This window comes from Bison bison, unplaced genomic scaffold, assembly GCF_000754665.1.
Source record: "Bison bison bison isolate TAMUID 2011002044 unplaced genomic scaffold, Bison_UMD1.0 scf7180017864530, whole genome shotgun sequence".
Classification (NCBI taxonomy): domain Eukaryota; kingdom Metazoa; phylum Chordata; class Mammalia; order Artiodactyla; family Bovidae; genus Bison; species Bison bison.
In genome coordinates this window covers 13,321,166-13,347,740 of record NW_011495080.1, presented here as the reverse complement: position 1 = coordinate 13,347,740, position 26,575 = coordinate 13,321,166, and the positions used below count along the sequence as shown (strand labels likewise).

The following is a 26,575-nucleotide window of genomic DNA, read 5'->3' as shown; positions in this document are numbered from 1 at the left end:
AAAAAAAAAAAAATCCTTCTCTTACTATCTCTAGCTCAATTATTCAGTCACTCAGTCATACCTGAATCTTTGTGACCCCATGGACTGCAGCACACCAGGCTTCCCTGTCCTGCACCAACTCCCAGAGCTTGCTCAAACTCATGTCCATTGAGTCGGTGATGCCATCCAACCATCTCGTCTTCTGTCATCCCCTTCTCCTCCTGCCTTCAATCTTGCCCAGCACCAGGGTCTTTTCAAATGAGTCAGTTCTTTGCATCAGGTGGCCAAAGTATTGGAGCTTCAGCTTCTGCATCAGTCCTTCCAATGTATATTCAGGACTGATTTCCTTTAGAATTGACTGGTTTGATCTCCTTGCAGTCCAAGGGACTCTCATTAACCCAATTATTGATTCAGTTTCCCAAGTCAAAAGCTTGGACATAAAACTTGACCATCCCATTTTCCTTCTCCAAGTTTATTTCATGAAGTCATCTTCTTCTACTCAGTCTCACTGATTCAGCCTGAATACCAGCTCTTATCTCCTTTCTTCCTGGGATATTGCAGTGCTGCCAAACTGATCTTTCTCTCTGCTGTCTTGCCTCATCTAACCCATGTTCTACACATAATATCCCAGAGTGATCTTTTACAAATGTAAGCAAGTTTCACTCCCCTGCTTAAAATCATTCCCACTGCTCTTGGGATAAAGTCCAAAGTTCTCCATCCGCTCCAACTCCCTGCCTTCCTCTTAGCCTTATCTCTTGGTATTTCCCTTGTGCCATCTCTTTAAACATGTTAAATGCCCCTGATAAGTTAATGCTTTGAACAGTGATTTTATACATCACTGTGGTGGTGATTTAGTCGCTAAATCATGTCCGACTCTGGCAATCCCATGGACTTTGGCCCACCAGGCTCCTCTGTCCATGAGGTTTTTCAGGCAAGAATACTGGAGTAGGTTACCATTTCCTTCTCCAGGAGATCTTCCCAAACCAGGGATAGAACCTGGGTCTCGTACACTGCAGGCAGATTCTTTACCAACTAGGCTACCTATACATCACTAGTTTCCGTTTTAAAAATAGGGCCATCTATTTTATATATACATATATAAAATCTATTATCATGGATATTTCATAAAAGAAGGGCCATTTTAGTGCCAGAAAATGGGGCTGCCTTAAACTTGATTATTAAAATTGAATTACTTTATCTTTGTAAAAGCTTAACAGTTTGGTCTTCATTTCCACATTGATGAGTGAAAATTTCATTCTAGCCCAACAAGTCTCTGAGGTCTTTGGTTTGGGAACCACTGTTTTAAAAGAGACTCTATTTTCTTAGCTCTCAGGGTCTTTGTACGTTCTTCTCCTTCTGCCTGGAATCCCCTTTCCACCTCCTCCTTCCTCCCTCCACCCCTTAGCCTACAGGTCTCGGTTTAGGTGTTCCTTCCTCTAGGATGGGAGGCCCTAGGACAGCACTTCTCGTGCCGTATTACAGAAACCTATGTTCCCATCGGTCTCTCCACTAGACTGTAAGCTCTGTGAGGGCAGGGTCTATGTCTGATTTGTTTTACAATGTTTTCTTAGGGCCAAACACATTCCCTAGAGCATAGAGAGAATGCAAAAATTACTTGTTGAATACATTGAATGAGTGAATGTTATGTTATGTAAGATCCAGACAAAATTAATCAGTGACCTCATGGTAAAATGATAGTTCTGAATCTCTGAATTGGTTATATAGCTTTAATTATGTAATTACTTGGATTCATTCTTAGATTCTCTTATAATCATTTTTATCTTGAGTTATTGTATTCTTTCAATAGTATTATCTCACTAGTTTATGAGCTATACAAATTGTATTTAGCTCTAGCTATAAGTATGAAAAAACTGTATAATTAGACATATAGTTTTAATCACTTTTATTCCCTAAAGAATATATTTTCATATAGATTAAACTCTAATGTATTTAATTAGAACTATAATGTTTTGGGTATGGGATTTTGTGATTCTTCTGTTGCTCTCCTACTTGTGGCTAAAATGCATTGTTATCTATAATATTACTCTAAGTAGATTTTTTTTTTTAAGATTTAAGTGTACCATATGATACTTCAGATATTAAATAAACTAAAACTTGGATATTTACTGTATTTTTGTATAAATACATTCAAGATACCTCAGATATTAAATAAACTCTAGTACATAAAAGTTTGACATTTTCTTTAGTGTGTTTTATGTAAATATATTCAAGAAACACTTGAATGAAAGGATATGAATTAATTGCACCTACTATGGGTTGAAAGTGGTTCTTTGGTACTTGTGAAGCAGGAGAAAAATATATTCTATGAAACTGAAACAATCACTATATTCGAAATGGACTCAACCTCTTTTTTATTACATGTTGAAATTTTCTAGCAGTGTTTTTGTTTTGGGATGAGCTGGATGGTAAGAGGATTATATTATATCTAATTAGAACTCTGTTTCTCCAAGAATATGTCACTTTATCTGGGAGGGCAACAGCTGCTTCTCCCCAGTGAGCTTCAGGAGAAGCCAAACATTCTACATGGTGCCTGTTTAACCACTATCATGTTTAATCAACATGATAGGGTTTTGATGACATCTTCCATGCTGCCAAGATGATCATAGCTGTTTTGGTAACTGTGGATTCTGTTTTGTACCATACAGAGACTCTGGTTGGGAAGAAGCAGATATGGCCTCTCATTTGAGTGAGGTTTGTTTAGTTTTTCAGTAGGTCATCTTTAAATACTATTTGCATTTCTGACTTACAATAATTTCATAAGCTCATTGAAACCGTGTACCTCCTGAAGAATATGGGTTAATCATTGTAAATAGTCTCAGAACATGTTTCCAGGCATAAGTCAATGGTGCATAAGATATGACAATTGTGTAAATGTTGTACAGCAAATATTCTTAGGTAACACTTGCTTTGATGCAGGTTTTTAAAAAATCAGTGCATAAGGGTGAGACACTATGGAAGTTTCCAAAAAAATGATGGAGTCTTTTATGACACAGCACATGAAACCCCACATCTGCTATTGCTTGATATAGTCCCGATCATCAAAAAGGAAGAAGGGCTTCTTAGGGGAGAGGATGTGTAGAAGGAAATAGACTTATTTGACCTCAGTGGCCTGTGTTGTGTAATCTCACGGAGTGCTAGAGATGTCTGGGGATTTGCTGTTTTCGGAAGGAGACAGTCTAGTAATTTGAATCTGGGCACTGGGAGTGCCTGAGTTCTAATGATGGATTGACCAGGGATTCCACCAGAGGCACTGGACGGGTGCTCATATTCTGTGTTTCAGATTCTAGTAGATGAGAGACAGTCATTTCTCTTTCTTTGGAAGTCTTTCATCCCAGGAGATTCCAATAAGATTTTAGATAAAACTCCTTGGAAGCAGACTGTAGTGTTGGATAAGGTAGAAAGTGTGGAGGGTGATAAATATGATACTTACTTGAGGATTGAGTGGGTGTGAGACAGCAGTATCTGGTTCTTTCTGTTTGAAGCAAAGCCTGTACTGGCTTCTCAAAAAAACTTTTTCATGCTTTGTGGAAGTCAAATAACCAGACATGACATTCAGTAGTCAGCAATCTATGTTCCTGATTGTTCTAGTAGCCCCTCATGATCTAGTTATCCAAATTAGTTTAATATTGTTTCAGTGAAGCACCAGTTTTAATAATTTTTATCTGGAGGATAGAAATATTTGCTCAGGCTTTAACTCATTAGAAGCCTTTCAACTTGGACTTAACTGTGGCCCTAAGCCCCTTACTGGGGGACTGACCTTCAGAGTTGTCTGAGGTACCGAAGAGGCAAAAACTGAACCTGTGGGTTGGATGCCCTGATTAAATTTGAACTGCAACTATACTGAGTCCAACTTCATGATTGATTCTAGGATATCTGAAGACACTCTCTTCAATGGGAAACAAAGCCTTTTATTTGACAATCAAAAATACAGTTTAAAATACAAATAAATTTAAGAGAGAATCATTCAAAAATCTTTCTAAATAGCAGGGTTTGGTAAGGGAAAATGATGAGAACCCAATGACCATGGAAGGAAAAAGATAGTTACTTCCTATCTTCCTGCCATAGATCATTTGTTCTATGAATGTGGAAAGATTCTTGAGAGAAATATGGTTCATTTTAATATGTTCTAGCAGGACTCCTTCAGTAACAATGCCCTTCCTTTGTCCTGTGTTTTACAGTTCACGAAGCATTTCTCATATGTCATCCCCCTTTGCTGTAGGAGCAGGACAGTGAAGGGGTTAATGAACTCTACTCTATAGATAAGGAAATCAGTTCTACAGTTAACTAAGATAGTAAATGCTGGGGCTAGGATGCAGTATAGGGCTTCTGATTGCAAATCCCATGTTGTTTTCACCACATCATTTTTAGTACGGATTAGGAGAGCATTCGGAGAGCAACCCAAAAGTGGAAGCAATCCAAATGTCCATCAACTGGTGAATGGATAAAGACAGTGTGGCCAGTCTATACAATGGATTACTATTTGGCAACATACTACAACATGGATGAATCTCAAAAGCATTATGTTGAGTGAAAGAAGCCAGATGTGAAAGAACACTATTGCATGATTCTGTTTGTATAAAATGTCCAGCTAAAGCAAATATACAGAGACAGAAAACAGAGGAGTGGTTGCCTGGAGCTCAATGGGGTGGGCACAAAGGTTGAATGCAAGCAGGCACAGGGATTTTGGGAAGTCACGGGAAATGTTCTAAAATTGAATCATGGTGATGGTTGCACAACTTGGTAAATTTACTGAAAATAATGATCGAACTTTACACAAAGTTGAGTGAATGTTATGGCCCATCAACTACACGTAAAAAAAAAAAAAAAAAAAAAACAAGAAGAGCATGTCTCTTGCTGACAGGTGGTGCCGTGTTTACAACCTTGCTGAGGTCGCCCAGCTGAACAATGGAGTCATCTGGCTCAGAGGAAAGTGCTCAGTTCTTGCACTGGCAGCCCATGATTTATTAGTTTTGCTCTGCTGATAAGACCATGAAAAGCAGATGAGGACACAGCATTCAAGGGCAGTGCCTATTGCCTTCACCAGTTGAACTGGCTCTCAAACCCAAACAAACACAGCCTGCTCTGCCAGCCTCTGACATTTCCATGAAGCTTATAATATGACTTTCCCACCCATTATTATTATCTACAAAACACACAAAAACATGTAGTTTAGAGAGCTAAAAATGAAGCTTTCCTGTCCAAGTGAGGGCATAAACTGACAATGTGTCATGGTATCCTGGGATGGATGGGTGTTTTGTAACACTCATGAGAACTAGTTCGGATTCCCTGGAGGTGCAGTGGAAAAGAAAGCCAGGAGAAATGGGGGTGGGATGGCATTCCAGGGGAAATCAGAGAAGGCAAGCTTTCAAAAGGCTGTGGATCTCAGGAATCCAGGACAACCGAGGACGGAAATGTCAGTGAGGAACTGTGAGTGTGTGAAAAGACAGTGCCCTTGATTTTCCAGAGAAATTTGCCAATGAAAAAGCTCAGTAACCAGACACCAGCTCTCAAGCACTGACTGTGCCATCTCAGAGCACACCGTGTCCCCACAATTCCCAGACTTTGACACTGAATTTACCTTTCTAGCCCCTCTTCACAGTGGAATCTCAGCTGTTCTGCCTTTTCAGTTACCACTTCCCTGCAGGACTGGAGTTTTCTTAAGTGACAGTTGTCATAAACTTAAGGAGAGAGCTCTCCCAGGGAACAAATCTGTGTCTTGGGTGGTCTTGAGTGCCGATCATTCTTCTTAATACACAGTGAACAAACGGCCCCAAACTATCATATCAACACATGGGGTTACAACTAAGTGGTTACTGAAATGAATGAAAGTCTCAGACCTTCCAGGATACCCCACGTAAAACTTCCTTTATCAGGATTTCATATGATATATGTCAAATCTGTTCCCACTTCCGTAAGTGGAATTTCATGTTTATGAGCTGCCTTAGGAGGAAAACCTGATTGAAGAAATTCAGCTATTCTTTCCTCACTTTTGAATTTTTTCTGACAACCACTTTTTTTTGGTCTTTATAATTTTAACATTATCAGCTTGTCTATTAACTTGCACTGGGGCTCATTCTTACATGTTTGAATTAGTTCAGCAAAGGATACTTGAACCTACTACACACAAGACAAAGCATTAGCTGTGCTATTAAAAATTTCTGTCTTTCATCCCATCTGTCTTCTATTTTGGTACATTTTGAAATGACAAACTGGAAAATCTCAACATGAGAAGCACTCGGACTCACAGAACATAACACTAATTATCACATCGTAGCTGGGTATACTTAAAGAGAATTTTTAACCTCTCAGAACCCCAGAACCCATTTTCACCCTTTATAAAATGGGTGGCATAGTATCTATTTCACCAAGCGTTGCCTCACACGCAGTAAGTGGCAGCTACACACAATTATTCAGTGGAGATCCGATTACTATGTCGGACTGCCTGGCACACTGTATGTAAAAGCATTTTGTAAACTATAAACGTTATACAATGGCAAGATATTAGCTTTATAAATAGCTCTAATAATTTTAAATTTGACTCATGCTCACAACCACAAGCTGGCACAGCTGGGAGATTTGCTTGGCTGCCAAGCCTGAGAGAGAAGACTTGATAAGGGTATTGCCAGTTCTCATCTGATCCATGGGGCCTGTTTGGTTGTCATCTGTGCTGGGCCTGACCTTTGCCTGACATTCCCCCCGGGAGCCTGTCTCCTGCTATCTGAGAAGCTCCCAGCAGACAGACTGAGTGAAGTCGGAAGCTTCACTTCCTTAGGGGTCATTGCGTTAGTTCTGCAGCCTTTGGATCAACCAGCCATAGGAATTGTTGAAAACCCAAATTCTTCTGCATAAGTGAGAAACAGGTTAAATCTAGTTCAGGAAGCAATCTGGCAATTGTACAATGAGAGAGAGGAGCTAAGCCCTTTTAAAAAAAAAACAACAAAAATAGAAGGTGAAAGTTAGGAATAACTTGTTAACAGTAGATAGTTGATACTTGTGAAAATAAGAGAATTTCCAGTTCCCCAACTTTGCAAATGACACTGTAGCATATGATTTTCATGTTTCCTCATCAGCAAACTGAGAACAATTTAAATAAGAAAGGCATCCATGAAATGAACAAAAAGGTCATTGTGAGATATGAACACAGTAACCAGTCAGGCTAATTTGTTAGATTGGAAGCCACATTCAGAGGCAGACTGATCATGAAGCAGGAGCTTCTGGGCCCTTGTGAGTGTTGGGAGTCCCAGGAGTAATGGAATGTTGAGGGGGTTTTTGTGTGAGAGCCAAGAAGCCAGGTTATAATTAGGTGCCATTTTGCTATATGCATTTCTGGTAAGCCACTTCAAGAGAAAAAAGCTCTGCTTGCTCAGTTGCTTCAGTCATGTCTGACTCTTTGCAACCCCATGGACTGTAACCCTCCAGTCTTCTCTGTCCATGAGATTCTTCAGGCAAGAATACTGAAGTGGGTTGCCATTTCTTCCTCCAGGGGATCTTTTGGACCCAGGGATTGGACTTGAGTCTCCTGCATCTCCTGCATTGCAGGTGGATTCTTTACTGCTGAGCCACCAGGGTAGCTGTGTTTTATACACTCTTATAACTAATTTTGTTTTATATTATTATTCTTAAAGAGGTCCCCATCACTGTAAAATCACTAGACTCCATAAGACCTGGATCTACCCCTGTCTACACTGGAAACCATCTGAGTTGTTTTTTCAACTTTTTCTTTCTTTTATATTTTTACTTTATTTAATCTTATTTATTTATTTATAGACTGTGCCAGATGGCATGTGAGATCTAGCCCTGGCTGGGAAACCTGCACCCACTCCCACCCCCACCCCCACCCCGGCATTGGGAGACCTGAGTCTTAACTACTGGACTGCCAGGAAAGTCTCTGGGCTTTGTGTTTTTGTTTTTTTTTTTAATTCTTCTTAAACACCTGAGAACTTTAGTAAGCCTTGGGGATGATGAATGAGCAGACATAGCTCCTTCCTTTGGGAAAAAATTCCTTTCCTGTGAAGACAAATTCAAATCAAGTGATCCCAAGTGGGATGCTGCATAGAATAAAGTTTTGTGGGAACTTAGAGAACTAAGCTGACCTCAGGCATCAGGAAAGACCTCCCTTTGGGAGTGTTACTTAAAAGTAAGGAATCTAATGAGGTGCATGAACCTAGAGCCTATTATAAGAGTGAAGTCAGAAAGAGAAAGAGAAATATCGCATACTAATGCACTTACACTTCATGGCAAATAGATGGGGAAATAGTGGAAACAATGGCTGACTTTATTTTTCTGGGCTCCAAAATCACTGCAGATGGTGACTGCAGTCATGAAATTAAAAGATGCTTACTCCTTGGAAAGAAAGTTATGACCAACCTAGACAGCATATTAAAAAGCAGAGACATTACTTTGCCAACAAAGGTCCGTCTAGTCAAGGCTATGGTTTTTCCACTGGTATGTATGGATGTGAGAGTTGGACTATAAAGAAACCTGAGTGCCAAAGAATTGATGCTTTTGAACTGTGTTGTTGGAGAAGACTCTTGAGAGTCCCTTGGACTGCAAGGAGATCCAAGCAGTCCATCCTAAAGGAAATCAGTCCTGAATATTCATTGGAAGAACTGATACTGAAGCTGAAACTCCAATACTTTGGCCACCTGATGCGGAGAGCAGACTCATTTGCAAAGACCCTGATGCTGGGAAAGATTGAGGGCAGGAGGAGAACGGGACGACAGAGGATGAGATGGTTGGATGGCATCGTGGATACAATGGACATAGGTTTGGCTGGATTCTGGGAGTTGGTGATGGACAGGGAGGCCTGGCATGCTGCGGTTCATGGGGTCGCAAAGAGTCAGACACGACTGAGCGACTGAACTGAACTGAACTGAATGCATATACATGGAATCCAGAAAGATGGCACTGATGAATTTATTTGCAGGGCAGCAATGGAGAAACAAACAGAGAACAGACTTACAGACACAGGGAGAGGGGAGGGGAGGGTGAAATGTATGGAGAAAGTAACACAGAAACTTACATTACCATATGTAAAATAGAAAAATAGATAGCCAATGGGAATTTGCTGTATGTCTCAGGGAACTCAAACAGGGGCTCTGTATCAACCTAGAGGGCTGGGATGGGGAGGGAGATGGGAGGGAGGTTCAAGAGGGAGGAGACATATGTACACCTATGGCTGATTCATGTTGATGTTTGACAGAAAACAACAAAATTCTGTAAAGCAATTATCCTTCAATTAAAAAAATAAAAATTTTAAAAAAGAATGTATAAAATAGTAACTGCCACAGAGGAGACAAAAAAAAAAAGAGCAAGGAGAAGGAAGCAGAGGCCTCCCAGGCAAGTGGAGGGAGCATGCAAATGGCTTGGGATGGAGGCCAGCCTAGGGTTCAGAAGCCCCGAGTGGCTGAGGGTGAGGGTTGGAGGAAGTGACCCAAGTTGAGACTGGAGAGGTAAGCGGGGACTTTTCCTGGAGTGGCCAGAGGGCAGGATGAAAGTTTCTTTCTGAAGGACAATGGGAGCCCTATATGAGGGTCTTAGGTAGAGAATGACCAGATGAGATCTGTGGTTTCATAAAATGAGCTATACTGTGGCAAAGGAAACAATGTTGGGCATCAGGGAAAATGAGGACAGGAGCTTAGACTGGGACTGGGCGGAGCATACACAGATAAAGTAGGATTCAAGAGCCTGTGACTGAATATGATAATATTGGTGAGAGAAGATGACACACAGGCTCCACAACTAGGTGGATGAGGAGACCATTTTCAGAAATGTGAAAGCTTTGGGGTGGGGGAAGTGGAAAGAAGAAAATCAGGTTACTGATTCAGAGCAAGTTGAGGTTTTCGTGCCATGAGACAACACTCTTTCCTACCCCACTTCCTCCCCACCTCCAATGAAGTTTTTATTGATGGTTTCATAAAAAATTCCTGAAGACACAAATATTAGCTCAGTCAAATTACATGTTATTGTAAATCTTGGCCCTTTGGGGTCCTTTCAAATCGCTGAAACTACGTATGTTAAATTTGTGAGCGACAAGTGCCTACAGTAGAATAAAGCCAAGAACGAGGGGAAATGAAAGGTTTATTAAATATATTCTTATGATACATTCATTTAACTTTTCTTTGTGGTTATAAATTTTAAAAATGCCTATACAAACTTTTTTTTTCTTTTCTGTTATGACTTATTACACTGGACATTGAACATAGCTCCCTGGACTATACACCAGGACCTTGTTATTCATCCGTTCTATATATAATGGTTTGCATATAAATATTTTGAAATATGAACAGTTCCTAAAATTACCAAATTCTTCCTGAAACGTAGGGGTTATTAAAGAAAATAAAGACTCAACTAATAGAACCTGAGGTGATGGAATTCCACTTGAGGTATTTCAAATCCTAAAAGATGATGCTGTGAAAGTGCTGCACTCAATATGCCAGAAAATTTGGAAAACTCAGCAGTGGCCACAGGACTGGAATAGGTCAATTTTGTTTCCAGTCCTGAAGAAAGGCAATGCCAAAGAATGCTCAAACTACCACACAATTGCACTTATTTCACACGCTAGTAAAGTAATGCTCAAAATTCTCCAAGCCAGGCTTCAGCAATATGTGAACTATGAACTTCCAGATGTTCAAGCTGGTTTTAGAAAAGGCAGAGGAACCAGAGATCAAATTGCCAACATCCTCTGGATCATCAAAAAAGCAAGAGAGTTCCAGAAAAACATGTACTTCTGCTTTATTGACTATGCCAAACCTTTGACTGTGTGGATCACAATAAACTGTGGAAAATTCTGAAGGAAATGGGAATACCAGACCACCTGACCTGTCTCTTGAGAAATCTGCATGCAGGTCAGGAAGAAACAGTTAGAACTGGACAGGGAACAACAGACTGGTTCCAAATAGAAAAAGGAGTACATCAAGGCTGTATATTGTCACCCTGCTTATTTAACTTATATGCAGAGTACATCATGAAAAATGCTGGGCTGGAAGAAGCACAAGCTGGAATTAAGATTGCCTGGAGAAATATCAATAACCTCAGATATGCAGATGACACCATCCTTATGACAGAAAGTGAAGACAAACTAAAAAGCCTCTTGATGAAAGTGAAAGAGAAGAGTGAAAAAGTTGGCTTAAAGTTCAATATTCAGAAAACTAAGATCATGGCATCCAGTCCCATCACTTCATGAGAAATAGATGGGGAAACAGTGGCTGGCTTTATTTTGGGGGGCTCCAAAATCACTGTGGATGGTGATTGCAGCCATCAAATTAAAAGACTCTTACTCCTTGGGAGGAAAGTTATGACCAACCTAGACAGCATATTAAAAAATAGGGACATAATTTTGTCAACAAAAGTCCATCTAGTCAAGGCTATGGTTTTTCCAGTAGTCATGTATGGATGTATTGGACTATAAAGAAAGTTGAGTGCTGAAGAATTGGTGCTTTTGAACTGTGGTGTTGGGGAAGACTCCTGAGAGTCCCTTGGACTGCAAGGAGATCCAACCAGTCTATCCTAAAGGAGTTCAGTCCTGGTTGTTCATTGGAAGAACCTATGTTGAAGCTGAAACTTCAGTACTTTGGCCACCTGCTGGGAAGAGCTGACTCATTTGCAAAGACCCTGATGCTGGGAAAGATTGAGGGCAGGAGGAGAAGTGGACGACAGAGGATGAGATGGTTGGACGGCATCACCGACTCTATGAACATGAGTTTGAGTAAACTCTGGGAGTTGGTGATGGACAGGGAGGCCAGGCATGCTGCCATTCATGGGGTCACAAAGTCAGACAAGACTGAGAGGCTGAACTTAATTGAACCGACCTCTCAACATTTCTGAACATTAAGAGCCAAAAGTGCATAAGCCACAAGCCAAGAAACTCACCTTAAAGAGAGGGTCTCCCTCAATTATCGAGGTTTAGGCTGAAGCATTTATTACATACCACTGGAGTTAGGAGGTGTCTGATCACTGCCTAAAAATATTACTTACTGAAATCCCAGCTCTGCTGGCAGGGCCCATAGTGCTGATTTTTGGAGGTGCTGATGAGTTTTGCTCTTCTTGAGTCTCCATTAGTACCAGGACACTTGCTGGGATTAACGGTAGCTTGTATTTAAGAAGGCAAGTTGTGGCTATGGGATAATGTTAGAGATGTCCACTTAACTTTAGATGTAATAAAGTCCAAAACTCCTTGACATGACCCTGCAAATATAAAATATTCAGCATCTATATGTGTCTACCAGGTGTCAGCCATGATGGTGGTGGCTAGGAGGGAAAAAAAGGAGTTGAAGGGGAAATAAGAACCAGGGCCAGTTTCTGCCTAGCCCCACCTACTCCCCACCTCTACTGAACAATGCCTGGTTTTGTTTTTGTTTGTGTTTTTGTTTTCATACTCTTGTGTGTTTGCTCAGAGGCTTCTCTCTCTTCCAGGAAATCTCTTTATGGTTCCTGTGACTTCTCCAACTGCAGCCACGTGGGCTGCCTTGCTTCTTCATCTGTATTTATTCCACAGCTCTACTCTTGTTGGCACCTCGGCGGAGCTGTCACTGCACTTTGTTACTGTCAGCTGTCTGCCTCTCTCTGAGAAGCATGAGCTCCTGAGGCAGCAGCGTCTAGATCAATTTTTATTTTTCAGTTTATAACCCTAGCTTCCAGCACAGCACCTATCCACACAGCAGACATCTGGTAAATGGACGTTGAATAAAGAAACAAATAATACTATTTTCAAGAGGAAATCAAAGGGAAAAAAAGGTTGAAAGAAAAAAAAAACTATTTTCACTAAAAAGGAAATTGCTGATGTCCTGGGAAATAATGTATATCTGATTGACAATCAAGAAGCATGAAAATAATTCCCTCTGAGAGAGATTGTTTTAAAGAGAAAATGCAAATCTTCAGAAGGCTTGTAGTACTGATGGCTCTAAAAGCAATCCTACTTGAAAACACAATGTGATCAGGTTAAATATCCCAAAATAGAAAATGGTGACGCTCAGAGAACTTTTGACTGGGATTTTTCCCCTCAGTGCAGACAAGTTTGCAAGGAAATCTAAATTTTTCATCATACTTACTTCTGGCCAGAGTCAGGCATTGATGTTTAATTAGTCAACAGAATTTTATCCAATGGATTTAAAGTCTGTGGAGAAAACATAAAGAGGGATCCAGTGAACTAAGATCATCCATGAGCTGTGATTGTTATCATAATTAGAGTGATTTGTAATATATATACTAGGATGTCTGAATGACCATTGTTCTTAATGGAGTGTCTTGAGAGGCTATAATATTTTTTTTCCCCCAATGATGCTGCCACAGAGCAAAACACTTTAATGTCGCCTCTTCCAGAGTAATTTTCAGAGTCACTCATGGGCTACCTAAGATTTGGAAGAAGAAACTCACAAAAGAACATATTTATTCTGCATTGTTCCAATGAGAAAACTTAAATATATTTATGGTGATTTTTCAAGAGATTAGTTTTAACACAATAGAAAGAAAGATGTTGTAGTGATTTGAGCCCTCCAACAACGGAAGGAGTTTTTGGTAATGTACAGTTTTCACCAAAAGTACTCAAGCAAACACTAACTAAACGACCACTTACAGAAGTCACAGAGGATTGAGGTTTTTCCAAGTCCCTTTGAAAGCTGAGAATCTGTGATTCCAAAAATATTTCAGTCAGTATTTTATAGTCATATTAACTGTGTATTATTGCATCAAGACCTTACTTCAGATCTGTGCTCAAAAGTCACCTTATTAAAACAGAGATCTTCCCTACTTGAAATATTACCTACACAATCTTCTTTCTTCCCTTTTATCCCACTTTATTTCTCTCCACTGAACTTCTGTCTGTATGTTCTGTATTTACTCATTTATTTACGTATTGTCTGTTTCCCCCAGTGAGACTGTAAACTCCATGAAGGAAGGAATTTTTATTTTTGATTTTCTTCAATGCTCTAATTCCAGCACTTAATTTAGAACCTGACAGGCAGTGTATGTTCAATAAGTTGTCAGATAAAAATAATATTAAAATAGAAAAACTACAAACAAGAGAGAAAAAGTAAAACACAGTTTTATTTTTTTTACAATTACACATCTCAAATTTATATAGTGGTCAGCATATCATATGTGCCTAATACATAATTGTTGAAAAAACAAAAGTATACTATCATTTTAATGCATTTTTCATCTTTTAAAAAAAAACAGGTTTTTATACAGTTGTAATCATAATTCATCTTTTAACCTAAAATTTATTATTCAGCTGAATAACTCATCTTATTCATCAGATTTGGATATAATATTTGATGTAATTTCCAAAAATCAAAATTATTTTCACATAAAAAATGTATTATCACTAAGGCTACAACAAAGGTATATGCTAAAGGCCATAAAAAGACAATGAACTCATCATTTCTAATATCATAATTATCCCAGTAGTATCACTGAAAAGAGTCATAGTTATTTTGGGAGACAGAATTTCATAATGAGTTAAGACCATAATACTTAGCCAAAACATTCTTGCAAAAGAAAAAAAGTGAAGAACTTATACTTCCTGGTTTCAGTACATACTACAAAGCTATAATAATTAAGACTAGGTGGTACTGTCTTAAGAAAATAGACTCACAGATCTACAGAACATGACCTACTTTCCAGAAATAAACCCTTACATTTATGACCAATTAATTTTCCACAAAGGCACCAATGCAATTCAATAAAAAAAAATCCTAAGACAATTGGACATCTGTATACAAAAAGATGAATTTAGACCATTACCCTACACAGATGCAAATATTAAATCAAAATGTGTAATATACCTATGAAAACTCAAAACTATAAAACTCTTAGAAGAATGCATAAAAGTAAGTCTCAGATCTTGTGTTAGGAAAAGATATCTTAGTTATAATACCAAAAGCTCAAGCAATAGAAGAAATAGATAAACTGAACTTCATCAAAATTAAATAGGTTTACTTTTCAAAAGACAATCCACAGAATGACAGATAATATCTGCAAATCTGATAAAGTCCAGATTATAAAAATAATCTTTATAACTTAGTAATAACACAACCTGATTTAAAAATGAGCATAAGATTTAAATGAATATTTTACTAAAGTTGATGTAAGATTGCCAGTAAACATATGACATGATGCTCAGTATCACTAGTTATGGGCTTCCCTGGTGGACCAGATGGTAAAGAATCTGTCTGCAATGTGGGAGACCTGGGTTCGATCCCTGAGTTGGGAAGATCCCCTGGAGGAGGGCATGTAACCCACTCCAGTATTCTTGCCTGGAGAATCTCCATGGACAGAGGAGCCTGGCGGGCTACAGTCCATGAAGTTGCAAAGAGCTAGACACAACTGAGCAACTAAACACAGCACACATCATTAGTGTGTGTGCTGTTATTAGTTATTAGAGGAATGAAATTTAAAACAATAATGAGATACCATTTCATAGGCACTGAAATAGCTATAATCCAACACTTCAGCAAAAACATGTTAGGATGTGGAAAAACTGGGATGCTCCTCATTGCTGGTAGGAAAGTAGATTGGTACAGCCATTCTGGAAAATAATTAGGCAGTTTCATGAAAAGTAAATTTACCATATAACTCAGCAATTCCACTACTGCAAACTAGCTACCCAAGGGAAATAAAAACATGTGGCTACATAGACTTGCAGTAAGTGTTCAACATTGGTCATAACTCCCCAAACCTGGAAACAACCCAAACATTCACAACTACTGAATGTATAAACAAAATATCATGTATTTGTGTTGACACATGTATAGTTCTATATATATATATACATTTTAACAGATGTTCATATATCTGTATGCTAGGATGATATATTTATGAAACCCGGTAAACTGTGTGTTTATTTCATCATATTCATAAAAATGTGGGCAAGTATATAATTTCAAATTAGCATCTCTTCAGTTTTCAGCCCAGACACAAATCCAGTTGCAAATTCTAGCTCCACCATTTCTTAGCACTATGGTCCTGGGCTAGTTACTTAACCTCTCTGAATCTGTACTAGTAAAACATGGGTAATATACACTTCATGGGACTGTGGGATTAAGTGAGATCAATGTTTAAAATGCTTAGCACTAGACTGGCATAGTGTCAGTTCATAATAAATCTTGTCCGATATTGTTATTTGTCTTTTGGGGAGTTTCATTTGTGAATCAAGTTGTTTACTAATACTTAGGGGGTGAGGAGAAGGAAGCCATTTTGTGCAGAGGAGAGAGAGTGCAAAGGCTTCCGCCCTTCTAGCTGTCTGACTTCACTTAATTTCTCAGAGCTTCACTTGCCAAAATCTGTAAAGGGAGATTTTAATGTAAATCATCTCTCAGGACTTATGGTTAGGAAAATTACATTCAGGCGCTTTGTAAACTGCAAATGCAATGACAATAGAAAAGTGCTATATCAGTATAACCTTCTGTTCTCATCATGCCACCCACGATATGTTTTTTAGGAGAACCAGAATAACTACTCTAAAGGCATGTGTAGTCATTTCCCATCCTGGAAGATTATAGGAAGAGAATCTTTTCATGACCATGGTGGTGGTAGTGAGCCATTTTAGAAATACGTTTTTACCCTCTTGTTGTTTGAAAACAAAATAAGAAGCCGGTTACTTCCTATCTGAAGCCCTGTCTGCCTGTCCTCATGAGCCATTAGGCTCAGCTAAATATGTCCCTGGCCAGTATGTGAATAATCCCCACTGGTTCTGAGACCTCCATCCACCACTGATGTGACATTCTTTGTGTTCAAATGTCTAGCTGACGTCTGATGCTTAAAACAGCCTATGCCTTCACCCCTCTCTGCATTGTCACAGCCTGTATCACCACTCTTAAAAGGCTATCGCAGGCACTCCCAGCACCAGTTGCTAACCAGCCTGCCCACTCTCCTCCCTGCCTGCTGCTGGCTGCCTTGAATGCCTGGTTCCCCAAGCTCCTTGTGGGTCTGACAAAGCAGGGACCATGTCTACCTTTGGCTACAGGAGAGGACTTAGCAAATATGAATCCATCGATGAGGACGAACTCCTGGCTTCCCTGTCAGCCGAGGAGCTGAAGGAGCTAGAGAGGGAGCTGGACGACATTGAACCTGATCACAGCCTCCCGGTGGGGATGAGGCAAAAGAGTCTGACCGAGAAAACCCCCACAGGGACATTCAGCAGAGAGGCGCTGATGGCCTATTGGGAAAAGGAGTCCCAGAAACTCTTGGAGAAGGAGAGGCTGGGGGAGTGTGGAAAGGTAGGCTCTTGGATTATTTTCCTTAGCTATTCCCAATCTCCCAACCCCGAACCCAGGAATCTTTTTTATTTTTTTCTAATTTTTCATTCCTCATCACTTTTCTTACAATCCACTTGCACCTGCTATTGAAAATTTTCTCAGGCTGAAATAGTCATCTAACTTTTATCACAACCTAATGGATTATATGAAAGATTCTTAGTTGGGGGGTCCCATCATCAACAAGGATGGGATCTTCAAGAGGAAAATAATTCGCAAGCAAAGCACGGGTTTAGATATTTTGCCAAACAAAAGTCTAATTTGAGTTATAAGTTAAGGATGTGGCATAATACTTGTTTTATACACATATATATGGCAGTTATGTAAATGTATACGGCAGCTAAGTAAATTTATTTTCTTCTATAAAGACAATAGTGGGTAATCTGTTGCTTGGACTGTGATGGTGGCTACAATAAAACTAATTCCTTTTTCCAACACCAGGAAACATAGGGTGGTGAGTAATATATGGGGTGGAGAGTCAGGGGACCTTATTTCTTATTCCTGCTCTGCACCCAAGTTGTAAGACCTTGAACAGAGAGTCAGTTCTGCAGAGTTCTCTTTCATATCAATGGAGGGTGTTCTTCAAACACCATTTTGAGATTTTTATGTTAAAGATTTTCCTAAGAAAATGCATGTGTGCTTGTGTAAACATACAAAATTTTACATGGAATTTCAAAATGATAGCACACATCCTGAAACCCTCCTAAGGCTCCAGGTTAAGCATCCCTGCTAGGATGATCTCTAAGATTCCTTCCTACTTTATAATGGTGATTCTGAGGCCAGAAAAGGCATTTATATTAGAGGTCAGGTCTATTAAGCTCTTGTTCTCTGCCCAGTAAATAGTTAATTTGAATTTGTCAAATAAATCATTCATAGAAGGAAGTTCAAAAGACTAAGCTCTGGAAATATAGTTATGGCAATAAGAATATAAAAATAACAAATTCTTGAATTTGTGGAAGAACATTGCTCAAGAGCAATAGTTTAAAACCTGTGTGCTCTACTGGAATCATCTAAGATCAAAATGGCCTGAAGCCAATGGCAAGACTTTCATAGTACTAATCCAGGAACTGTTAGATGATCTTGATGATAGAGTGTGGGGGCCACATTTGTAGCAAGATACGTGTGAGTTTTGTCCATGTCAATCATTGCAGAATGGGCCACCAGAATCAGGCCAGGGTTTGCCAAGGCCACAGTGGCAACCTGCATTGAGGGTCTGAAGGTGAGTGGTGAGAAGGAAGGATACACAAAATGGGCCAGGATTTGGGTCGGTCAATTCTTCCACAAACATAAGGTCTTTTTTTTTTTTGATGTGGAAATGTGTGTCTGAAATCTGGTCAAATATACGAAGTATCACATTTTCCTAACAGTTCTTAAAGATTTTCCCTAATAAAAAAGATTAAAATTGCCTCATAATATCTAGGACAGACAGCCACTGGAGTAATCACCCAACAAAGGCATTTTAATATCATAACATATTGAGATGAGTGGAAAACAAAGGACAAAGCCTGTTGTCAGCTGTTGATGAAACCCACCTGCTCCTGCCAAAGGTTTTGCTGATCCCTGAGCCCTGCCAATGGCTTATCAGCTCAATTAGAGAGGCTGTGTGTTGATGAACTTTGATTCCTTTCTCAGCTAGTTAACTTTTCTCCCGCTCCCCTTTCCCCGCTGGCAAGTTGTCTCTAGAGTCACAAGGAGTGCTGAGCAGAAGTTTGCCAGTGGAGGGTGTCAATCCATCTCAACTCCAGGAAAAAGCTCAGAGCAGCTGACTGGTGGGTGGGTGGGGGAAGGGGTGACAGTGTAAGTGCAGAGCAGCCCAGTGTAGACCATGAGAAGGAGATGAGGGGTCATGCTTCTCAGGCTACTGTTGGCTCTGTAAATATTTATGAAAATCGTGTTCAACACCTATTGAATGACAGCTTCTGTCCACCTGGACTCCCACAAACTTATCCTACATTAAACATCTCCAAGAAGCCCTGGAGACCCAAAGGTCCAACTCCTTGAGCTTGAGTATCTGCTGGGTGTCAGGCATAGGTGCCAGTAAGTACATTCACATTACTTCATTGAACTCTCACCTTCTGGATATGAGAAGTGAGCCTGGGAGAGGTTAAGAAACTCACTTGAGATTAACAGCTTCTAGCTGAAATTCAAACCAAGTCCTGTTGGCACAAAGACTGCGATTCTCAGAATGTGGGTACATCAGCAACACCTGGGACCTTCCAACTCATTCTAGGGCTCCCCCAGACCAGATGAATGAAGAACTCTGGGAGTAGGGCCCAGCACTGTGTGGCTTCACAAGCCCTCCTGGTGCTTTTGACATACCCTGTGATTGGAGAATCGCTCAACTCTATTGCAGTTTCCTTGAGACCATCTATCCCAGGGATTTACTGATTTGTCTAAAATCAACCAGCTCTTTTTGAGGCTTCCCTGGTGGCTCAGCAGTAAAGAATCTGCCTGCCAATGCAGGAGACACGGATTCGAACCCTGAGTGGGGAAGATACTCTGGAGAAGGAAATGGCAACCCACTCCAGTGTTCTTGCCTGGAGAATTCCATGGACAGAGAAGGCTGGTGGGCTACAGTCCATTGGGTCACATCTTTGTGACCACATGTAGGACATGATTTAGTGACTAACACAATGAACAAAACCAGCTTTTTATGGGTAGAACCAGAACCAGAATGGGAAACCATGCTTACTGCCTCCTTCTTCATGTAATGGTGCCATGGAAGTAATGAGGAGAAATGGTTGGCCACCCTCTTCTTGTTGCCTTATTTATTCCCTAAGTGTACCCATATTCGCTTCTCCCTATCACCCCCTTCAGTGCTTCAAGCTTCCCTGCCTCACCCCACCCCAACCTTTCCACCCCCATTCTTGCAAGTGTTAGTCAATCGTGTCTGACTCTTTGTGACCCCATGGACTGTAGCCCACCAGGCTCCTCTGTCCATGGGGATTCTCCCAGCAAGAATACTAGAGTGGTTGCCATTCCCTTCTTCAAGGGATCTTCCCAACCCAGGGATAAAACCCAGGTTTCATGCATTGCAGTCAGATTCTTTACCATCTGAGCCACCAGGGAAGCCCTTGCAAGGATCTGGGTTAATTCCAGAGCAGTTGCAGATAGGTGATCTGGAACACTGCAGTCAGTCCAAATGAGAGAATTATTTTGAAAGTGGGCAACAATTGCTTTAACATCATTCTTCCTTCTTCTCTGGATATCTTTCTCCCTTCTGCTGTTCTTCTCTGAGATGTCCCCCAACTAGAGTGGCTAACCATCTTGGCTTGGACTGTGTAGATTTTAGAATGCAGAACTCTTTTCTGGAATACCTTTCAGCCCCGGGCAAACCAGGACAATCAATCACCTTCTTCCCATCCACCCGATCTGTGCTCTTATCCGAGACCTCCCCTGACTTAGAGGCTGTTATGCTGTGCTGTACTTAGTTGCTCAGTCATGTCCGACTTTTTGTGACCTCATGGATTATAGCCTGCCAGGCTTCTCTGTCCATGGAATTCTCTAGGCAAGAATACTGGAGTGGGTTGCCATGCCCTCCACCAAGGGGATCTTCCCAACCCAGGGATCGAGCCCAGGTCTCCTGAATTGCAGATGGATTCTTTACCAACTGAGTCACCAGGGAAGCCTGAGGCTGTTAACACCAAAGGCTGTTAACCAATGTCAATTTAGAGCCATTCAGTTAACAAATTTTACCGAGCCCCTAATACCTGCTGAGCACTGTGTGAGGTGAGAACAGACATGATCCTTTTTGTCACCCTGCAAACAGTCTTTTGGGAGAAAAAAACAAATAATTAAAGAGGTACTTTATTGGAGGAGTTACAGCATTATGGGATCACATAACAAAGATAATTTGAGGAGATGTCAAAGAAGGCTTTCTGGAGGAAATGTCATTGAGATGTCACAGGACAACTCATTGCTGAATAAGAGTTTCAGATATGATCTCTGCAAATATATTTAAGGGAAAAATATCTCTTGAAGATAAAGCCTAAAGGTCTTTGAAAAACTAGAGGGGTACCATTTAACAGTGGTATGACAGGCAGTATACCTTGAATTTTGAGACAGGCCCCTTTCCTCCAAATACTGAAACAGCTACACACACACACACACACACACACACACACACACACACAGTGTCACTCTCCCTCCTGCTCCTGAACAAGTGAGTAAATTAAGACTGGACAAGCCATCCCAGGAGTGGCTGACCCCTTCCCCAGGCCATCACTTGGTGCCTGCCACTCCAAACAAGTGGATAACTGGAGGCTATTTTGTGACAGCAACTGGGCAAACAAACCTGGAGACCAGCGCAGTGTTTTCCAAAGCTCATTCCACGTGCCTCAGGCAGCAGGAGGCTGGGGTCAAAAACATTCCCATGTAGAAGGAAGAATTCTGGCTTTGGGGACAGGAAAGGGTCTTCGGGCTTTAGAGAAACTAAAGGATTAAAAAGATAGCATTAGGGAAAATCAGACTCTGTCAGCAATTGCCAGATTTTTATTTTATCAGAAAAGGTAGCGAGGAAAAGAAAAAAGTGGGGGTCAGCTGAACTTCTCAGTACAAAGTCTTGTAAACAGGAAGGACCAAGATGAAGTGAAATTGTGTTTGCCTGAAAGTCTTTCATAATTGATACCTGGTAAATAATTTAAGGCCATCAGGCTGAGGCAGTGGCTTGCTTCAAGATTTTTCTACTGTTCTCTGCTGTTTCACATAACGGTTGAAATGTAGTTAATGCCAAAGGCAATTATCTTTCCCACCTCCTGTCTTCTGAAGTCCCGTCTCATTTAACCCTATGATAACATGAAATTTCAAGCGGATTTGCTGCAAAGGATGACCCGAATGAGTTTCTGCATAGAGATGGGTTTTGATCTGCTCCCTCGGTTTTTTTCCCCAGAAAAAAGACAGAGACAGCCTCAGCTTCCAGGTGGTGTCGTCTCTGAGACCTCGTGCCAGGCTCTACTTACAGGGAGGTGCCCAGCCTCTGTATGCACTGATATAGGACATGGCAGAGGGCTCTGGGCTCCTGTCACAGAGACTATAGGAGGCAGACTGGGGGAAGAATTTCTGCACATTAAGAAAGGGAACCCAAGGATTTCCCTGATGGTTCAGTGGTTAAAACTTTGCCTTTCAATACAGAAGGTGTAAGTTCGATCCCTGGTCAGGGAGCTAATATCCCGCATGCCTCAGGGCCAAAAAGCCAAAACACAAAGCAGAAGGAATAACGGAACAAAATCCAATATGAAGACTTTTAAAAAATGGTCCTCTCAAAAAAAAAATCTTAAAGAAAAGAAAGGGAACTCATAAATGTGTTATGTATTTTTGTTGTCATTTGTATGTTTGGGATGGAGAAATAAGGAAGGACAGAAGGGTGATTCCCCAAGGGACGGCTGACTCTGCTAAATTGTAAGTAGACTAGAATTTAAGTCATTCAGGAGAGGGAGTTAAGAGAATAAGAATGCTATCAAGGGTTTTCCAGAGCAGAAGCTCCCACTTATTTGTTAAAAACTGGCAAAATGATGGCAAACTCTTATTCCATCAACTGAATTCTGGATATTTATTTTGCAGAATACAAAAAAATTTCTGCAGAATACAGAAAAAGCTGGTGAAAGTTATGCAAGGAAATGTTAACCCTGTTCACCTGAACTAGGGAGATTAGTAGCTGGAGACAACTTTTTATCCTTAGAAAGTTTTGTCTTACTTGCTTGTGTTACTTTTTTAAAGAATGTATTCAGATATAATTGACATATCACATTGTGTGAGTTTTAGAGGGACCACCGTGATGATCTGGTTACAGGTATATATTGCAAAGCCACGTGTTACTTTTGTAAAATGTAACAATGTGCTTAAAACGGCAAACCTCATGAGGATACTCTGCTCTTCAGGTTGCAGAAGAGGACAAAGAAGAGAGTGAGGAAGAGCTTGTCTTTACAGAATGTAACAGTGAGGTTTCTGAGGATGTGTACACGGAAGAGGAGGAGGAGGACGAGGACGAGGAGGAGGAGGACAGCGAAGGAGAGGAAAGAACAGGTGCGAACGCGGAAGGGATGAACGGAGCTGTGCATTCCGATAGTGTCCATTCTGACAACGCGAGGCCAAAGACGTTTAAAAGTCAAATCGAAAACATACATCTGACTAACGGCCACAGTGGAAGGAACACGGAGTCCCCCCCGGCTGCCATTCACCCCTGCGGGAACCCCACAGTGATCGAGGATGCTCTGGAAAAGATTAAAAACAACGACCCCGACACCACGGAAGTCAATCTGAACAACATCGAGAACATCACTTCGCAGACGCTCGCCCGTTTCGCCGAGGCCCTCAAGGCCAACACCGTGGTGAAGACCTTCAGCCTGGCCAACACGCGCGCCGACGACAGCGCGGCCACGGCCATCGCGGACATGCTCCGGGTCAACCGGCACATCACCAGCATCAACATCGAGTCCAACTTCATCACGGGCAAGGGCATCCTGGCCATCATGAGGGCGCTGCAGCACAACACCGTGCTCACCGAGCTGCGCTTCCACAACCAGAGGCACATCATGGGCAGCCAGGTGGAGATGGAGATTGTCAAGCTGCTGAGGGAGAACACCACGCTCCTGAGGCTGGGCTACCATTTCGAGCTGCCAGGACCAAGAATGAGCATGACCAGCCTCCTGACCAGAAACATGGATAAGCAGCGGCAGAAGCGGATGCAGGAGCAGAAACAGCAGGAGGGATACGACGGAGGAGCCAACCTTAGGACCAAAGTCTGGCAGAGAGGCACGCCAGGCTCTTCACCGTACGCGTCTCCCAAGCACTCCCCCTGGTCGTCCCCCAAACTCCCCAAGAAAGTCCAAACTGTGAGGAGCCGCCCTCCGTCTCCGGCGGCCCCGCCCCCGCCTCCGCCTCCGCCCCCTCCCCCTCCCCCACCCCCACCGCCACCCCCTCTTGCTCCCCAAAGGCTGCCACCCCCGCCTCCGCCTCCCCCGCCTCCGGCCCCAGAGAAGAAGCTCATCACCCGCAACATTGCGGAAGTCATCAAACAGCAAGAGAGTGCCCAGCGGGCATTACAAAACGGACAGAAAAAGAAAAAAGGGAAAAAGGCTAAGAAACAGCCAAACAATATCCTAAAAGAAATTAAAAATTCCCTGAGGTCGGTGCAGGAGAAGAAAATGGAAGACAGTTCCCGACCTTCTACCCCACAGAGATCAGCTCACGAGAATCTCATGGAAGCTATTCGGGGAAGCAGCATAAAACAGCTAAGGCGGGTAAGTAACCCAAAGGCAGATGGGGCGAGCACCTAGCGTAGGAGTCAGCCTCCACCGCACTCGGGTACCAAACCACCTCTCTAACACTTATCAGTATACGCCAGAGCAGGCTGCCAAATCTGGAGCATCAAGAGCAGCTCACTAGAGAGAGGACGTTTCTGTTTGAGAGATGCGCTTGGTCCACCTTCTTGGCATCTCATTCTTTTAAGGGCCAGGCTCATCTTAAGACATTTCAACCTAAAAAAGAAAAAAAAAATCCCAATTTCCTTAATAAGAAATCAGGGTATATGTCTCCAAAATAGATTCATCACTTGACAAAAAGTTTACCACCAAGTTGCAAGTGATTGGACTTCCCTGATGGCTCAGAAGGTAAAGCGTCTGCCTGCTATGCAGGAGATACGGGTTCGATCCCTGGGTCAGGAAGATCCTCTGGAGAAGGAAATGGCAACCCACTCCAGTTTTCTTGCCTGGAGAATCCCATGGATGGAGGAGTCTGGTAGGCTACAGTCCACGGGGTCACAAAGAATCAGACGCAACTGAGCAACATTTTCCTTTTCTTTCTTTCTTGCAAGTGACTTAACACTTAATTTATAATAAAAAATTTGAACATCACCCAGCAAAAATCTGGGTTTCCCAGGTGGCACTAGGGGTAAAGAACCCACCTGCCAATGCAGGAGAGGTAAGAGACCTCTTGGGTTCAATCCCTAGGGAAGATCCCCTGGCAAAGGGCATGGCAACCCACTCCAGTATTTTTGCCTGGAGAATCCAGTGGACAGAGGAGCCTGGCGGACCACAGTCCATAGAGTCGCAAAGAGTTGGACACGACTGAAGCAATTTAGCACACACACACACAGCAATCTGAGTTCTTTCTGGAAAATACTGCTAAAGTCATACTCTACAGATATTTTTTTTTCCACTTTATCATTTGCATTGTTTTTATTGAAAGAGAATCCCCTATTTTTGTAGGTGGAAGTTCCAGAAGCTCTGCGATAAAAGCCTGATTTTTAGAAGAGGATGCAGCATTATTCAGTTGGTATTAGATAAAATGTATTGTGAGATGTTTCTAAAATACCTTCTTCAATTTGAGATGTTCTCCGACTTTAAAAATAGCCTCACCCATTAATTCCAAAGAGAATGTTAAGAAACTACCGGCATGTTTCTTCTGTAAATATGAAAATAAACTTCTTTTTTATGTCATGAGATTTGTATTGACAAGAAGCAGTTTATTTAAACATGCTCTGGACGTGTTGGTAACTCTGAGCTGTAATGAGTTCATGAAATGTGCTGTTATTTTTGTAATCCTAATAAATTTGGATTGAAGTTTTTTTGTTTTTTTTTAAACAAACTAATATTTTTTGTAAGTGGATAATCACATCTGTCAGGTGTGTATGTAACTTTGCTAAATATTAAACATATTACATTCTTACCCCCAAAAAGGTTTGGGTACTTAGCATTTGCCTTTGTTTTCTCATGTCTAAGAATATCTGATTAGAGCTCTCTCTAAAGGTCTGGAATCAAGAACCCTTTAAAAGGTCTTTTTGGTAGTGAGATACTAATAAAAGCTTGGGAAAAGACCCAACTTAACCATTGTCATCCTAGAGGCATGAATATTGGACCCAGGATGTCAACTGATACTCCCCCATTCCCATAAGGCTGATAGACACCCAGAAGTCATTCAATCATTTATAATTAAAGTTAACTGTTTCTGGAAAAAAATGGCAAATTAGAAAGTTTCTTGGTAGAGATGAAACAAGTGCTAAGGGAACACCTGGAAGATAGGCGCCCTGCATACCTGTCTTGAGGGTAATGCTAAAGAGTCACCACTCAAGTCTCCTTTGAGCTCACCCTGTGATAAGCTTTAGTTTAGTGCAGCGGTCCCCAGCCTTTCTGGCACCAGGGACTGATTTCATGTAAGACAATTTTTCCATGGAAGGGGGTGGGGGAGGGGAAGATATTCTCCAGATGATTCAAGAACATTACATGTATTATGTACTTTATTTCTATTGTTATTACATCAGCTCCACCTCAGATCATCAGGCATTCTATCCTGGAGGTTGGGGACCCTGAGTTTAGTGCGTCTGTGTG

General features: G+C 41.3%; 1 protein-coding gene across 1 annotated transcript; it reads left to right on the top strand.

The window, feature by feature from the left end:
* The first annotated feature begins 16,786 nt into the window (after positions 1-16,786).
* LMOD2 (leiomodin 2 (cardiac)) lies at positions 16,787-25,926 on the top strand. The gene is made up of 3 exons (XM_010831735.1): positions 16,787-17,216; positions 23,129-24,490; positions 25,457-25,926. Exons 1-3 carry the CDS (start codon positions 16,944-16,946, stop codon positions 25,481-25,483), a joined length of 1,662 nt encoding a protein of 553 aa, XP_010830037.1. The 5' UTR covers positions 16,787-16,943; the 3' UTR covers positions 25,484-25,926.
* Positions 25,927-26,575: the final 649 nt, after the last annotated feature.

Coding starts and splice junctions, on each gene's coding strand:
- LMOD2 (XM_010831735.1), top strand. CDS start 16,944: ATGTCTACCTTTGGCTACAGGAGAGGACTTAGCAAATATGAATCCATC. Junction 17,217..23,128: donor GGCTGGGGGAGTGTGGAAAG/GTAGGCTCTTGG, acceptor TCTGCTCTTCAG/GTTGCAGAAGAGGACAAAGA. Junction 24,491..25,456: donor GCATAAAACAGCTAAGGCGG/GTAAGTAACCCA, acceptor CTATTTTTGTAG/GTGGAAGTTCCAGAAGCTCT.